Here is a 17362-nt window from a genome sequence, read left to right as displayed (position 1 = left end):
ACTGGAACGGACTGTTCAGTGGGAGAGACCCTGATCATGGAGATGTTCAAGAAACCTTTAGGTGTTGTACTAAGGAACGTGGTTTAGTGGGGAAATGTTGATGGCAGATGGGCAGTTGGACTGGATGATCTTGGTGGTCTTTTCCAAGCTTGGAGTTTCTCGTTTTCTGTGCCTCGTTTTCTTGCACAGAAGCTGCAAGATGACACCTTGCTGGTCTAGGGGCACGTTGGCATCTCTTCTGTTATCTGTGAAGTTGTCTTACAGATCGTGACATCACTGTTGCTGAATATGCCCACTGTACACTGGGGGCAGAGAGGATCTGTTGGGTTTTTTGTGTGTGTGTATATTTTTAATCTCTCCACGTTTCCTTATTGTTTCTCTGTGATGTGCTGTTCCCCAGGCTGCGAATCTTGTTCTTTAGATGGATGTACAGATATGAAATGAAACAAAACCAGGTGGTCTCGAGAAAGCAACAGATACAGACATGGCAGTGACAAACAGAAGAGGTCAAAATGATCAGTTGCTAATGCTGTGTAGGCTTTAGAGAGCTATTTTTTTTGGTCTGGGTTGCACCACCTGTCTGTCAGCACAGTGTTGTCAGCTGTTACCAGCTGACACAGGGCACCTCCAGGCTCTATCCATAGGTGTGTGTGGAGCTGAAGCCTGCAAGTTGCACAGGTTTTGTTTCCTGCAAGGCTGCGTGGGAGCATACAACAGGAATGACAGTTAGTGCCTGAGAACTGTCCCCTTTAGAGACAAGAAGAAAAGCAGGGAGTGGTGGGGGAAAAAAAAAATACAAGTGAGAAGGATGGGACAGGATTCCTCCAGTTTTTGGATTTGCTGGGTGTTTTATTCCTTGAATCTTCTGAACTTCAGGCTTTGCCAGCTTAGATGCTAACCATTACCTATCCTCTCCAAGGCACAGCTATTCTAATTGTGAAGTATTCTCCATAGCATTTATGTGACACGGCCTATTTATTGTTCTAACCTCGCAGAAAGTATAACTAGCATTTTAATTAAGCTTTGCTTTTAAATCAATATCAATTTTGAGGCTATTGAGGAAAAAAAACAACCAGAGCACCACACTGCATTTAACACACCCACAGTGTGGTGGTTGCTGATTAGCTGATTCATAATTTTCATCTTAATTGCACGATCTGTGCAGTGATTTCAAGCATTGATGTGCCTTGAATTCCTAAGCATGCTGGCTGTGCTTTTCCCTCATCTCTCTCAAGGGAACTGTGTAGTGTGAAAAATTATAGATGTTTCTGAAATTAGAGTGGAAAATTCTATGAGGGATTAAGAAACAAAACTACTAACGGTGGCAATTGGCATATGTTATTAAAATCTTAGCTTGGAAAGGTCGTGATGCAAGTAACTGTTAGTGGGAGCATATGGCATAATGGTAACCCAGAATGGTTGGCATAGAAATCCATAGAGTCACAGAGACATGGAAGATCTTGAGTTGGAAGGGGCCCATGTGTGTTGTTGAGTCCAGATCTCTGTGTAAGGAAACCTCTGCCATGATTAGTGTACTTTAAAGGCTTATATAAAGATCAGGAATAATTCAAGGCAGCAGGTAATGATGTGAACTCTGTTACATGCTTTAATAGTGATAAGGTGGGATGTGTCCTGGTTCAAACATTCATGGGTAGTTGAAGAGTTTACTGTGCTGTCTCATGCTATACCTGAGCTTACAAAGATGTGTTTGAATCAAGCTACCTATGCACATGTTTGAGCAAAGGAGTAGCATTTCTTCTACGTTCTGGACAATATTGGCATCCTAAGGATTCCTGAGAAAGTTCAGGACCTCTTTGCTGAAGAGTTTTTCTGATGTAACACTGCCTTGATATGGAAAGTAGAGATCCCAGAACACTGAAATTAGTTGAACAATAAATCCTGTGAATCACTGAGCATTTCTTCCTTAGAAATCCATCGCAGTGCAGCTGTGATAGCTGCTCCATTACTTCTGGTTGCCTTCAGAGACACTGGTAGTAGTACTAGTTAGTTCTCATTTAACAGGAAACTTGTCCTATACTGCCAGGTATCAGGTAGAACATAAAGGTTGCATTGACATCTTCAAATCTTGTTTGAGAAGAGTGCTACCTCAGTGAAATTGGTGGCAGTGGGTGCAATGTGAAGGATGCTGCTAGGTCTGAAGAAGGGATTGGTTTTCTCTTGACGCAGTGAAGTCTGTTAGGGGGTTGAGACTTGACAAGTATATCCTGTTGTTTTCCTCCGTTATCTTTTCTTCGGTGGCTTGTGGGTTCTGACTTACTGTCTGAAAACCATTTCAGGGCCTGTCTTCTAAAAAAAAGTACTTAAGGGTTTGGGTTTGATTTTTCTTTTCTAATTTGGAAGTAACAACTGTCAGTGTAGAAAATACTCTTCTTTTTTTTTTTAATTGGCAAAGTAGGACTTCCTCATTAGTCAAATTGTCTTTGATGGTTGGTGTCAGTAGAATGTTTAAGGTTGGAAAAGAGCTCTAAGATCACCAAGTCCAACTCACACCCACCGTGCCCACTGCCCATGTTCCTCTGTGACACATCTCCACCATTCTGGAGCACCTCCAGGGAGTGACCCCACTGCTCCTTGGGCAGCCATACCTGACCACACCTTTGGAGAAGAAATATTTCCTAACATCCAACCTGAACTTCCCATGGTACAACTTAAGGCCATCACCTCTTAACCTATCACTAGTTAATTGGGAGAAGAGGTCAACTCCTTTTGTTCTAATAGGCTCATTCTTTTTCTTTTATTTTTTTTAAGACTTTTTGTCTTGTAAGATTATTTTCAGTGAAACACAAAAACCCACAGATTGCAACAGCTCTTCTTTGAGTCACTGCTGACTGAAAAGGGTCCTCTCCTTCAGAAGGTGCCACCCTTGCGTGGCTAAGGATTGTGTTAAAATGCCATTCTGAGCTGGCTGCCCTTGATGTGCTGCTGCAAAATAGCTAATAGTTCAGTGTGGTGGTTGTTGGCTGTTCCAATGTGAAGTTACGTGGGCTTTTGGGTTTCTTTGGGTAGGCAAAGATAGAAGTTTCCTTGCTTGTAGGTTTGTTTGTGTTCCTCAGTAACTTAAATGCATTAAAGGTAAAGGGAAAAAGAGAGAGAAATGGCTGCTAAACCACTTAATCATGTGTTAGTCACTGCTCTGCACCTGACTTTTGTATACTGTCTTCTGATTTCCTTACACAGGACTGGTGAGTAACGTGGTATTCACAAGTCATGCTACAGATCAGAGGCATCCGCTCCTTATGCAACTGCAGAGCCTCATCCGAGCAGCAAATCCTGCTGTTTCATTCATCCTGGCAGAAAATGGAATTGTAACAAGGTAATGTTAATCACCATCCACTGTTTGTCACTCTTGGCAGACAGGACACATGCCTTTAGGAACCTGTGTTCTCTTGTCTTACTCTGGTGACTTACACAGATGCCTATTTTTCTTAATTGCTTCTATGGTAAAAGGCATCTTCCCCTTACATTTATGGTTGTATAAATATAGAGATAAGGAAACGTATGTTTTTGCTTGTAGAGTGTGATTTATGTTACTGTCTCTGTCATACTGGTGGGGAGATGCTCTAATTTACTGTGGCTAACACAGTCTGTTTTATTTAAGCAGCATACAGATAGTGTTCATTTTACTGAGGTCATAAATTAAAAATGTTCATCTTTATCCCTCTATAGGAATGAAGATATTGAATTAATTCTCTCAGAAAGCAGTTTCTCAAATCCTCAGAAGATTAGAGCTCGATATTTAATGTATCCTGGCTGGCAAGTATCTAGACTGAGAAATATTAGAACTATTTTTCTAATTAACTTGAAGATTAAAAAGTTTCTCTAACTTAATTTATACTCTTTTTAAGGCTACTCATTTGGAACAGAAAATAGCTTTGTAAATCATTTTTGAAAGAGAGCTGATGAGTATTCATAGCAGATACACAACTGGTGTCCTTTTAAGGGGAACAGGATCCTTTCTGGACACCATTTAAATCAATGGCAGGATTACTGTTGCTTTTAAGAAGAATGGAAAAGAACCCTCTGGGAATAAGCTGGGAAGGCTTGAGATGGGTGAGGTCAATAATGATGGGAGTAATTTCATTCTGACAGCTATTCAGCCTTACTGGAATGAACTTGCTATTAGCAGAACAATTATTCATTTAAAAAAAAAAAGAAAGAAAAAGCTGCAACTTTATTGACAGTCTTGGCAAAGGCTTGAGGGTGCAATAATAAGTGGTACCAAGCTTTGCTTTTAATTCAGAGTGATATTTTGCACATCTTGTTGTAGTTATCTGTGCTACACCTATTTGGCAGAAAATGTGAACTTGTCAGCTGTTATAACTCCTGGCTGACTGTTTTCTAGTTACACTGATAACATTGGAAGTGTGATTTATATACTGTGCCTTGCCAGTCCTTTATACACATGTATCTTTTTGGTTCATAATTCTTACTCAAAGTCTGGAATGGGTAAGGTTCCTAAAGTGAATTGGCACGAGGCTGGGTGTGTCCAAATCTCAGGTGCCCAAAGAGTGAGAAAACCTTTGGGCATCAGTTACTGTATTTGACAGTATACAAGAAGAGTAAGGAGTTACCATGTAAGGGGAAAAAACGAGCAGCAGGAAGAGCATTAAAATGATTCTCAAGCTCTTTGTACTACCTCAGACTTAATATTACCCTTTCATAGAGTCACAGAATCTTTTGAGTTGGAAGGGATCTCTGAGGGCCATCAGTCCAACTTCCCTGCAGTGAACAGGGGCACCACAGCTAGGTCAGGCTGCCCAGGGCCTGAACCAGCCTGGCCTTGTAAGTCTGCAAGGATGGGTCACCAACCACAACACCGTGTAACCTGTTCCAGTGCCTTTCATGGATTTTTTTTTCTTAGAAAAAAAAAGAAATCGTGGTGTTTTTCTTGCTGCGAGTAGAAGCCACCTGTAGTGAAAAAATGACCATTCTTTTTAAGAGATCTGCTAGGTGAAAAGCACAGATGTTTTCTTTTTGTTGAAGGTGTATCTGTTTTTTTTTCGTCTCAAGGTACGAAGGTAAATACGGAGCTGGGTCTGTCTTTCCTCCCATGGTTCAGATCTGTGTGTGGTTTAACCGTCCTCTAGAAAAAACACGATTTGTGACCAAATGCAAAGGTACAACTGAACTTTAACTGACTTGATTGCAATCCAAGTTGAAAAGGCTGAGGAACAGAAGGAAAGAAAGACACTGACATAGCACTGTTCTTTAATTACTGCTGAAGCAAACTTTTAATTGAAAATTTGGCTTTCCTTCCTTGAAGTCCAGTAAATGACCTTTAGTATCTGCCCCAGAAAAGTGACCCATGATTTTGTTCACATAAAGATCTGATTTCTAGAGGCTGAGATAGTTATCTTCACGTGTTTTGCTTTTTATTTTATATGCGCTTTCATTTATGAGATCCTTTTCAACCCAGGCCATTCTATGGTTTATTAGTATTGAAATGCAGTTTGTGAGTATGATTTCTACAATTTGTGCCAAACAGTTATTTGTATTAACTAGAAAATAGGCTCAGCTGCATGTTAGGCTCCTAGACTAGATGTATAACCTTGCCCTTCCTTCTTTCCATAGCGAAACAGTGTTAAGGAGCACCACTTTACTTTCCACACGCACTGTAAGCGTTCACTATGCTGAACACATTATTTCCCACCTACCCCATAGAGGAGAGTTGAACGTGTAGAAATGTTCTGTAGTGGGAGCTCTTGGGAGGGGGGCACTGCAGCTTTTCCCCCTGAAGCATTAGGATGTGGATTAGAGACCTGTAGCATAGGACTGATGAGAAGCTGCACCAAGGAGAAGAGCTCTAAGTGAGATAATGTGTTTGCCTTCCATTTCTAACAGCGATTAAGTCACTGCTCAAGCCAAGTCCCTTTTCTGGGAACATATATCACATCATGGGCAAAGTTAAGTTTTCAGGTAAGAGCAAGATATCACTTCTGCACTGTCTTAGAGTTGTATTGCATGTGGTTGCATTTAGAAATGTAGTTTTTACGTGCTGTAGTCTGTCCTCAGCATTGTGTTGGTGTTAAATTAGATGAGCAAGTTATCAAGACACTTTTTTTCCTTCCGTCTTCTCATTAGATTCTGACAAAGTGATTGAAGTTTGTCACAACACATCATCCAACTCACTAAGCCTTGTGCCTGTCCAGGAGGGGCCGACTCCTCCTGATTCAAGAAATGATAGCAGAGATTGCAGCGGTCAACAGGAGTACTTCCTTGTGTTCATTGGCTGCTCTCTAAAGGAAGAGGATATGAAAGACTGGCTCAGAGAAACTGCAAAACAGGTTCGTGGGCATGTTTACTTTTGTTCAGCGTGATCTGGTTGGTATTTTTAAACAATTGAAAGGTGAAATCTGAGTGTCTTGATGAAACGTTTTGGTTAATCTCCTTTCTCTTCTGCCAAGGTATTAACGTTCCAGAGTGTAAATTGTATTTCAAACAGAGCACTAACAGTTTGCCAGTGTGTTTTGTTTTAATATCTGCTCTAGCATATTCATGGATTGATCTGCTTTTGAACACTTGAGTAAATGGAGTACGTCCAGAATAAACACGAGATGATTAAGCTGAGATGTGATTGCCCAAGGCTAAAATGTAGTATGAAATAAATCTTCTTGGAGTAGCTGAACTGTGCTGAAAACTTGTTTTGATTCCCTAAATTAAATCTCCTTGAAAGTAACGCACTGAAATTAGCTTTTTCATTTCTCTTTGCTATATTGGGCAAACGTACAGCTCTGCAAGATAGCATGTGTTCCTGCCTGGTTAGCGGTGTACACACACAGCACAGGTAGGGAATGGTGTATGCACATAAGAAGCCTTGGAGGCACATTTTGCAGCAGTGGTGCCTTCCTGACTTCTCAGACACTGGCACAGCCTGACCAGGAGCGTGGGGTGAGAAGTTTTTCTCCTGCCCTGCACAGCCAAGTAATAACCAGCAGTTTTGTCAGACTGAAGGTGAAGGTCTTGGGAAGTGAGTCTGGAAGTTTTGATTTGGAAGTGTACTTGAACAGAAACTTCTGAACAGTACAAACTGTGTATTTTATTACTTCATCTGGATCCTGAATCTGTAGTTCCAGCTCAGCCCTTTTGTGATGCTCTTTTGGAGCATCTTAATTAAAGATACTCATAATTACTTTTTTTTAATGGGTTAGGATTTGCATAGTATCTCTAGAACATTGTGTGGTAAGGGGAAATAAGTTTCCTGCAGGTTATTCCAAGGAAGTGTGTATTTTCTGTGGTGGTATCTCATTCTCTGCATACATCACATAGATAATAAATGGAGACTGATACTTTTCCATGTAAGGGAGCACTCTTTGAAATACTGTTTTAATCTTATGAAAGCTTGAAACTTGAATTGCATATCTCAAGTATGAATTGTTTATCTGCATTTTCAAGGAAGTGCTTTGTTGTTTGTTTTTCTAATGTAACTGAGCTGTAATGTCACGTTGTCACACAGAAGGTATATAACTGGGGTCTGATTCTTTATACAGAAACCTCAGAGGAAAGCCCTGAAAACCAGAGGAATGCTAACCCTTCAGGAAATAAAAAACATTCACGTAAGTAGAAGCAATTAATAGCAGGTCCTTTTGGATGATTTTCTCAAGTATCCATTTGTATGATAGAAACCTCCCATGTCTACCATAACAAGTGTGCTGAACACTAAATTATAGCATTTACTGTCTCTTTATATACTCAAAACATAGCTGAGGCTGCCCAAGAGGGATTTGAGATATCAATCTTGCTGTTGTGTAGGCATTTATCTCAGTGAGCCCTGAAAAGTGTGTGTGGGGGGGGAAGTGTAGGATGTAATGGTCTGCTTTCCCTGTCTTTTCTTCTAGCACTGTACTGTGCAGGTTATAACTTCCAAATTAGGATCCCAAATGGCTTATCCTGCCCTTATCAAGTAACTTTGGGATGTCACTGCTATCTCTTGGAGTTGGAGTACTTAAAATTTGGCACGGCTGTGATGAGTGTCACTGTACTGAATTCCCTTAGTCTATGAGTCTATGTAAATATCATTAGTCAAACTGTCTTTTCAGATTGCTCCTTTATAGTCAGGTGCCATAACTTCATGCCTGGCTGCTAAAGAAGGGATTTTTCCTCTCTATTTAAGCTTGCTAGGTCTGTATCTAAGCAATTTTCAGATTTAAATGCTTTATGTGCTGTGTATTCTTTCTTCATGTAGGTGAAACGCCACTTGGATCCACTTCCAGCTGGTTATTTTTACAATGGGACTCAATTTGTGAATTTCTTTGGTGACAAAATGGATTACCATCCACGTATCCTTTAATATGCATTTTTTTGGTGAAGGATTAGTGAGGTTGGCTACAGGCTGTGCACATCTGACATGCAGACTGTCAAAGCAGATGATGCACTGGAGAGCCAGTTTGTTTGCAGCTATTTGCCATTTAAAGCTTAATATTAAAACACCTTTTGGGAGCTATGATCTGGGAAGCAAAGTAGAACCAACAAAACGATCCCAAAAAGCACTGCACGAGATCTTGTGCAGTGGATAATTTGTGGACCCCAGCTTGTCAAAGGAGCATTTCTCAAACCAAATAGTCGTGTAACATTGCTATAATTCTTGGTTACGACTGATAGCATTTCCAAATGGGTATTACTGCACCAAAGTAAAAACCATCAGGTTGGTTTGTTTTGCTAAGGTATCTTCCTTTCTGTTGCCTGTCTTTGTGGTGAAGCTGAAGTCCAGATGCTTGGTTCTCATTTTGTAACTCGGTGTGATTAAAAACCTTTCAGGATGCAGTGTAGAAATATGACCAGTGTGTGGAGGTGTGTTTTTTGTAATCACTTCTTAATCACTTTTGTAATCACTTCATTTAAGCAAGTAAAATCTTATTTGAAAACTACTTCAGCTTAGCAAGCAGTATGATGTACTCATCTCATTGTGATGTACATTTGTGAATGCTCTGTTCTTACTGGTATTGCTTGATATCAGTTATAGAAGGGTAACAAAGCAGAGCCCTCTGGTTTTCTTTCCAGAGCCATATTGATTTTTATTATTCTTTTTTGTTTAAGCCTGTTAAATCTGACTGTGTTCTTGTCTCTGGCAAGAGACTACAGTAATACTAATGTTCTTCTTGTTTCTCTTCCTCTGTTTTTTTGCCTTTGTTTTATCACTGACATTTCAGTCTTACACTGGTCTTACATTCCCAGTTGACTCTCACTTTCAGCATCACAAAAACATGAGTGGCTTCTGTTTGGGAATAAGAACAGATGTGTTCATGTTCCTTCAGGACAAGGTTACGTTTTTGTATCAGCAGACTTCTGGCTGCTGGGTGTGCTCCCAGCTACGTTAGCCTGGCAGAAAGTGAAGTAACAGTGAACTTCAGATCCACTCTTCACTCAACCTCTACGCACCAGGATCCTGGTGTTGGGAAGGAGAAGTTGTTTATGCAGGCCTATGTTGGGCACATGTTATTGTCTTTCACTTGCTAAAGTAGTTAGCAGCATTTGCAAACCTGCTGTGGTTTTGCTGTCATATTTTCTCTCTCATGGGAAGCTCCTTTGTTCCCCAGTAATGAGGAGTAGCAGTGGTTGGGTCCAACTGTGGGACTTCTGGAAAGCATTGCATTGAATTTCTATTTTCAATCAGTGTCCCTAAACTGGTGGATCCTTCCAACCTCTTTGTTCTCTGTAATGTACACTGTTTGCACAAATGCTCTTTTTTTTTTAATTTTCCTTAGCTTTTCAAAATCAGTAATGGACCAATTCATGAATGATTACTTGGAAGAAGCCAACAGGGAGATAGAGAAGTACAACAGAGAGCTAGAAGAGCAAGAGTATCACGATCTCTTTGAGCAGAAGACATAAGCATGTGTATTCTGTGGATTTCTAAACCACTTTTTGTCAGTAACCAAAAATGCTGTTGTCCTTGCTGGTTAACTAGAAAATTAAGTTGAAGTATCAGTTTTTCTGCTGCACTCCTTTTGAAACTTAAGATCATTCCTGTAAGGTTGGCATTTTTACTATGGTAACTGCTTAGCTGTTTGTACTGTCAGGTTTGCTTCCACTTCACCTTAATTCCAGACTGTAAAAAGCATCACCTGGAATCTGTGGCTAGTAGTGGAAATTTCTTGAGAAGAAGAAAAGGAAAGCTGTATTTCCTAGCAGGTCAGGATGTGAGCATGGGATTGGTCCAACGTGCAGAGTGTCGAACCACTTCAACCTGTGGATGTCCCTTGAACCTTGTTGCCCAAGAGCATTGCAGAGCAGGGGTGAACTTCAGTATGTGGGACTGGGGGATGTTCCCAAAGCGAGAAATGGGGGAATGTCTCAAACTCCAAGGAGTACCTAATCCTGCTGCTGTAAGGGTGTTCCTAAAGCGAGAAATGGGGGAGCACACACAAACCCTCTGCTCTGTTTTGAAGGGGACAGCGTGTCTCATAAAACCCTCTGCGTGGTTTGAATCTGCAGTCGAAATTTTGCCTTTAGAAAGAAAAGATGTCGATACATTTCAAGGTGAAAGGAGAGACAAGTGGAGATGCCTCTTCCTTTCCAGAGGTGTTCTAGCAATTGATGTCATGGTTTTTTTTACAATGTCCAGCTTGCTGTTGCTTACACAATTCCTACTTCAGTAGTAAAAACTAAGCAGAGCAAGCAGAGGAGGAGAGCATGACAAGCCAGGCTTCTTTAGCTAAAGAACTGCTCTTCTTATTTCCAAAGGTAAAAAATACCAGAAGGCATACTTGAAATAGGAAAGAATTTGGGAAGCTTTCCATAAAATTTGTGCAGTGTGACACCAAAGTGATACTTTTAAGTTTTAATTGCACCCACATCTTTACAGCTACCAAAGGGCACTATCATGGGAACCTGTCCTTCAACTTAATTCGGTCCAGTTTGAGGTTAGGCCTCGTAGCTCACTGACTGAAGGAATATCAGGATGTGGTGACCTTGCAGCTACTTGAACGTTGTTTTTGAAGCTTATTGAATAAGCAGGTTATTGTAGCGTGCCATGTGTTCAGAGTTGAGTCAACTGAAAACAATCCAAGAAGGATTTTAATTTTTCATATTTCACAGCCTCAGAAATAGTTCTGCCTTGGCTCGGATGTATAAAATGTGGAAAGAAGTTGAGTAATTTCTTACAGGTCACCTAAAATCCCCGAACGTAAACCAGCCTCGTTCCGTAGGAGACAAATGAGATTTATCTCTTGCCATTAAAACCTTTGGCTGCACAGGGCTTAGGGAATGTGGTTTTTTTTTTTACCTTTGGAATCCGACATGGCCAAAACTTCAAGAAGCCTATCAGAAACTGAAACGCTTTGTGGGTAAAGTTTCAGTGTGAGTTGCTACTAGCTGGCTCCGTGTCTGTGCCGTGGTGATCCCGTGGTGCAGATGTGGAATTCCAGGTGCTGCAGACTGGGATATAGATGTCGATACGGTTTCATTTGTAGCTTTCCTCCTAGATTTAAGTCGTCTGAACATAAGATTTTCCTGGTTGTTGGTTTGCTTTTGTTTTTTTTGCACACCACGAGGCTTTATAAACGACTTGTGTCCTGTTAAGGTAAAGCCAGCGATAGTTGTGTGTATCTAGGCTTCCTGGATAACCCTGTTACAGGCGTAGAGCATCGTGATAAGGCTCGTGAGTTTATCTATGCATGGCTATGATTTAGTCTTAATATACTGTAGTGCCTGGTAGAGAAGCGTAGCTAGCGGTGGATGTAGGGGCCAGCAGGTGTTTACTAAGTGCAGTTGGCAGAACAGAGCCGTGTATCAGGCCAGAGAAAACAGGGGCATTAGGAAAATTCACAGGTTGAGAATCTCTGCCAACCAGCTTAGGGTAAACCCTGCGTGCTCCTTTTCAGCACGAATTATCTAATCTGCAAAGCCATATTCGTAGGGTAGCGGAATGACGGCGCGACGTCGGAGGAGGCAGCGGTGGCTGAGGCGGCCGTCAGACATTAACCGTGTAGGTTTAAGTGCAATTGATTGAATAGATGAAGATGCTGTAGCTTGCTTTGCTCTGCTGAACTCTTTTTTTAAGAGCCCCCATTTGTGCAGCACTTGAACACGAGTATTCATGGGGCTGATGAGCCCGGAGCTCGCCGTCACAGATTTCAGTGCCCCGTGAGTTGGAAAGGAATAAGCGTGCAAGGCGTGTGTGCACACTGAGGTGTTCTTCAAAAAACAGATCAGAGGAGCTCAGAACAAAGGCCTAGTATACAGATATACCATACTGCATGCTATGTGAGGATAGCTGTGTATTAGGAAGACCTTTCACCATACTGGTACTATTTCAACGGTTCTATTTTGGTATTGAAATGATTTGATTACCTCAATTTTTTTTCTTATTTTTTTTTCATTTTTAACTGTGACTTCAAAACTGAAAAATTAACAGAAAAGAGTGAAACTGTGACGGAGGAATCCTTGAAACACAGTAGTGCCTTGCACACGATGCCATTTATGCCCAAAGTGTAAAATGAATGGACATCGTGGGTTGTGTTGCTTGAAAAAATAAAAACGGTTTTGGTGAAAGGACTTAAAATTTAACCTAGCGAAGAATATTAGCACAAATGGTTAAACTGTTGAGAAGAAAACTCTTTGAGGACTAAAAGGTGTAAATGCCTGATGCTGCTGCTAGCAGTTGCTGATGATTTGGGGTTGTTTGTAACAGCCAGCAGCACTTTTCTTATTTTGTTGTTTTAGAAGAGCATAACTTTTGTACTCTGCTCAGAGATGTCTATGAGCTGGAAATCTGCTTTCCTCGCTCTCTGGGAGTCGAGGTAAGGATCTAGTTTTGAAAACTTTTTAGCTACTGTAAAACTAAACAACAACAACAACAACAAAAAAAAAAGAAATTAAAAAAAAAATTAAAAAATAAAAGCACCATTTCTAAGCCACAAATGTTTGGATACAGAAAAAGTGCCATTACACTGTTCCGTTATCTTTTACTGTATTTTTGTGGGGAGGGAGGGAGGAACAAAAATAAAAATATGGTAACAGTAACTTTGTGTCCAGGCATTTCTGAGATGGGAAAGAAACGCTGAGAGTCCTCAAGGGGTTTACATGCTTTGCTGACCTTCATGTTAGCAGCTTGTGGTGGTGATGTATTCTTTTATTTCTTCCCCCTCACGGAGAATGAGTGTGATCAGAAGTTACTGAAGTTATAGGGAGGAAAAACAAAAGAAAAAAAAAAAGTAAAATAAATGTGACTAACTTAGGAGAGGAACATTTGCAGCTTGAGTGGAGTATCCCATGTTGAGCCGTGCAATTTGGTGTTACCCCGATCTCATGCTTTGCAATCCATGACACTGATTTGCAGGGAGGACTTGAGTTGCATGTCAAAGTTCCCTACTGAGTTGTGGGGTTTGTTTTCGTTGTTTTGTTTTAATTGTTATTGTTTTTTAATGGAGAAATTTCTGAATTTGCACAGATTTAAGCTCTGGAATACGTTGGTATTCTTAAAAGGGAAAAAATTGTAACTAGTATAGTGAATTGTGAACTGTGAGCTGTTAGAACCACGTTCTTGATCTAATTTTAGATTGTTTAAACATGTACCTCAGAAAGCTAGTGAGAAATTGCTTCGTTTTTACACGAGTCCGATGCTAATGTAACACTTCTCACTTTACAACGTGCCAAAATTCACTTTTATACTAGTTCTCAATGCTTTAATATTTGCAACGTGAAGTTAAAAACTCGTATTTTCAAACACTACTGTAACTTCAGTTAAAACTGAATGGTGTGAGTGAAGCTTTTTTTGCCTCTCGTATTTATTACACAACTCGATTGCAGTAAATATGAAATGACCTTTCCATTTATTTTTGTATTGTTTTACATGTTTATACCTGCAGTTTGTGTGACTTTTACACCTGTAACTCAGATGTGATGGAAAGAACCAATAAACAGTGTCCATCAACCGTCTGCTCGGCTCCTTCAGTCGTTATTTCCTCAGCTTTGAGTTTGTGATCATTGAAGTTTCCTTTAAAACCATTATTTTTCTAAGCTACTGAAGAGAAATATAGAAGATCAGGGAGGTGATGAGTTCATATTCAAGCAAAAAAACTAAACATTTAACAAACTAACTGAACATCTGTTGTGTTTTTGTCTTTAAGCTGCTCTTTTTTAGACCATTTGACGTGGACTTCTAACGGGATAAAAAATGAAGATGAGTTGGAGGAGGGATGTTAATTGCCTTTGTGCTTGCTGTCTCAGTCCTTCAGCCAACTCTGCTTAATTGTAAGTCGATAGCAGCACATTACACAAATGCAAGAGTGGATTCCTTCTCTTTGCATTCATAACTGATCTTGAAACTGCATCCTCTGCTGCCATTGAGAGGGCAGTCAGAGAATCCTTGGAGATGGAAGGGGTCCTTAAAGGTCATCTGGGCCAGCTCCCCTGCAATGAACAAAGGAGCAGTTCCACCTTATCTCCCTTTTTCAGCACAAGATCATAGACGTTAGCTTTCCCCAGAGTGGTTTGGCTCTGTTCTTAATGGGGGCATGTGTTCTTTGTGTTCCCTTGGGCTAGATCCTGGTCTAGTGCCAGATCTGGTGGTCCTGCCTGTGGGAGGGGGATTGGGACTTAAATAATCCTTGGGGTCCTTTCCAACCCAAGCCATGCTATGAGTCTGTTATCTTAGTGCTGGCCAAATAAGGAGGAGGATTTCCACTATGCCTTAAATGCTTGAGTAGGGGAATCTACAGCCTCAGCTTAAGGGTTTATTCATGTCTCCCTGTGCTGTTATTCCTAAACTTCTCGAGTGGAACAAAGATTTAACCTGAAATGGGATTGTGATTGATTCAAGTGTAAAAACCCTCATCTTATTAGGTTTTTAAAAGAGGGGGGTAGTCCTGGGATGCTCCATTGTATTGAATTGTTTTTCCTTGGGTAACAGTTGGGGAATTAGTCTTGGGAACATAGAGTATTTAGATGCAGACTTGCAGAAGATGATGACTCATCACAACTCAAAGCATATTCGTTATATGGCCAGCAGTGCTCGGGGAGAGCAAGTTTCATTCTGTTCCTTTTGCCATTGCTTTTCTGAATATTGACCTGAGGCTGAAGAATGTCCCTTCTCTGACCTAACTCCTGGAAGGGGCTTTGCAGGTGCTTCAATTTTTTTTTATTGTTGCATATTTAAGTGGCTTATTCCTCTCCTCTGTCTCACATTCTCTACTTGGCACTGAAGCAGTGTTAAACTTACCAGTTAATGAATATTAACTCGCACTGTAATTTAGGTTTGGGGGTTATGGATCCTATGTCCCCTCAAATCCTCATTCCAGTCTCCCAAACCTTGACTACTGAATCATTTTCTGTGTACTTCCCATGGGAGGAGGGTCTCTAAACATCTCCCTCGTTCTACTGCTGTCCATTCTTCTCCCTTTCAATTGTGTCATCCCATCTTGATGGCATCTACAGTCAGAGCCAGGCTGAAGCTTGTGATGTATGGGCTCTGGGCTTCATCTCTTTCCAGATCTAGCCAGGTAAGCTGTCTGTTCATGCTGTCTCTCATACCCACATTTCAGTGCTGACATGAGGAATGTGCAGGTGAAATCTGCTCGTGGGAAACATGCACAGCGAGTACCTGGCTGTACGCTGCAACCAACCAATTCCTCATCCACCCATTGAATCCCTATCTCACCAACTCAGAGAGGAGGGTGTTGTGTGGGATTATGTCAAAGGCCGTGCAGAAGATATTGATAGTAGGACTCAATCTCTTCTCAGTTCTCTTGTGTTTTGGTGAGGGTGTCTTTGGTGTCTGCAGAGGGTTTCCAGTTCCATTTAGCCTTTCATGAGCTCATCTACCTTCCAGTTTGCATCGATGTGGAATTCCTGAGCCTACGTGTCTGCAGTCAAATGGTGGTGTGTTAACTTTGCAATTTGCCAGCCTAATTAAGGTAATGAATTCACAACAGGAATTGCATGAAAATGGAGCACTTGTTAATTGAATAGCCCTGGGTTCGGCTCCCATTGTACACTTCCAACAAGGTGCCTGTGTGATCCCTTCTATTGAATTTGCTCAAAATAAACCATCGTGCTAGTTTGATGTCTTGGTAGGAAAGAAAACACCCAATGGGCAAGGCCCAGAGGATTTCAATAGCTTTATTGCTTCAGGACAGACAGAAAAAAAAAAAAAAGCATGGAAAGTAAAATCTGAGTGACCCATTCATGGCTAGGAAAATCATTAGGCACACAATGTATTGTATAGATCGCTGTAAAACCACCCGACACGAGTATAACAGGAAATTTATAACAGTTAAAATTGAGCCTTCTGTTAACCCCACCAAAAATCTTCTATTTTTCTGTGTTATCAAAGTTAGTTCAATATTTGCTTTATATACATCCTGTTCCGGACTTTGATTCCTCTATATAGCATACCTTCCTGCCTTCTAATATCTGATTTATTACATAACCGTTTTTCTTCTGAAGCTTTTGCTTTGCTTTAACTCTTTATCTTGTCAGCCTGGGAGCTGGTTCTGCCCTCGAGGCTTCGTGCATGCTGCCTGCCATAGCCCAGGGCTGGGCACTGCTGCCTTCCTGATGCTCTGAAACTTCACCATGGCACAAGGAGGACGGGGAGGAAGTGTTGTGCTCGAGGTCAGAGGGGATGTCAGCAGCAGACAGGGAAAGTCCCAGACACAGGTTAGATGCTGAAAGCTATTGAAAGATGGGTTTCCTGAGTAACAATAGTTTTGTTGTATTTCCCTGTGGAACCTCTTGAGATAAGGGCTGAGGTTCATCCTGTACCAGCAGACACATCCCTTTTCTCTTTGTTGGCACGAAGAAGAACACACAGAGGGAATTAGAAGTGACAGTGCCTCCTCTATGCCTTGTGCAGTCAGAGGTGACCTCCCCCTGTTGAGTGTATTCTATCCTGAATGTGCCACCAGGATGGCACGCACCTTCCTAATGTGCATCTGTAGCAGCGATTACAGATGCTATGAGGAGCTGCTGTGGAGGGAATGGAAGATCTCTTTGTATTTTGGGAAGATGACGAAGGCAGAAAGATGAGTCAGCAGCCCTTCTGTCAGCACAGAATCATAGAATGGCTTAGGTTGGAAGAGACCTTAAAGATCATACAGATAAAACATCTTCGTGTCCTCCTGTGCCTCCAACTGTTGGTCCAGCCCAGGGCAGAGACACGAGAGCTGGCTTCAGCTGTCTCATGTTTAGTGATGTGTCCTTCTATCCCTTAACCTAATTGTTCAGCCCAAGGCCTCGTTGTCCCCCTGCTTGAGGACTCATCCCTTGCAATGGGATGAGCTGCCCAGGGAGGTGGAGGTGTCACTGGCCCTGGAGGTGTTCAAGGAACGCTTAGATTTTGTGTTAGGAGACATTGTTTAGAGAGAGCTATTGGTGATAGGTGGATAAGTTGCACTGGATGATC

General features: G+C 41.3%; 1 protein-coding gene across 1 annotated transcript in view; it reads left to right on the top strand.

Moving 5' to 3' along the window:
* The window catches only part of DNAAF9 (dynein axonemal assembly factor 9), a 61706-nt gene extending 50241 nt beyond the window's left edge, over positions 1-11465 (top strand). Inside the window, exons 30-37 of the mRNA XM_065735979.1 lie at positions 3199-3334; positions 3688-3774; positions 5032-5138; positions 5863-5937; positions 6103-6305; positions 7509-7574; positions 8204-8297; positions 9737-11465. Of these exons, the coding sequence (XP_065592051.1) occupies positions 3199-3334; positions 3688-3774; positions 5032-5138; positions 5863-5937; positions 6103-6305; positions 7509-7574; positions 8204-8297; positions 9737-9849 (881 nt within the window). The 3' untranslated portion in view covers positions 9850-11465. The remainder of the gene's footprint in view (positions 1-3198; positions 3335-3687; positions 3775-5031; positions 5139-5862; positions 5938-6102; positions 6306-7508; positions 7575-8203; positions 8298-9736) is intronic.
* The last annotated feature ends 5897 nt before the right edge of the window (positions 11466-17362 follow it).

This window comes from Cyrtonyx montezumae, unplaced genomic scaffold, assembly GCF_038088225.1.
Source record: "Cyrtonyx montezumae isolate F1298 unplaced genomic scaffold, pur_monq_1.0 scaffold_2, whole genome shotgun sequence".
Lineage (NCBI taxonomy): Eukaryota > Metazoa > Chordata > Aves > Galliformes > Odontophoridae > Cyrtonyx > Cyrtonyx montezumae.
The sequence above is the reverse complement of the archived record's forward strand: the minus strand, read 5'-3'. Positions and strand labels throughout refer to the sequence as shown.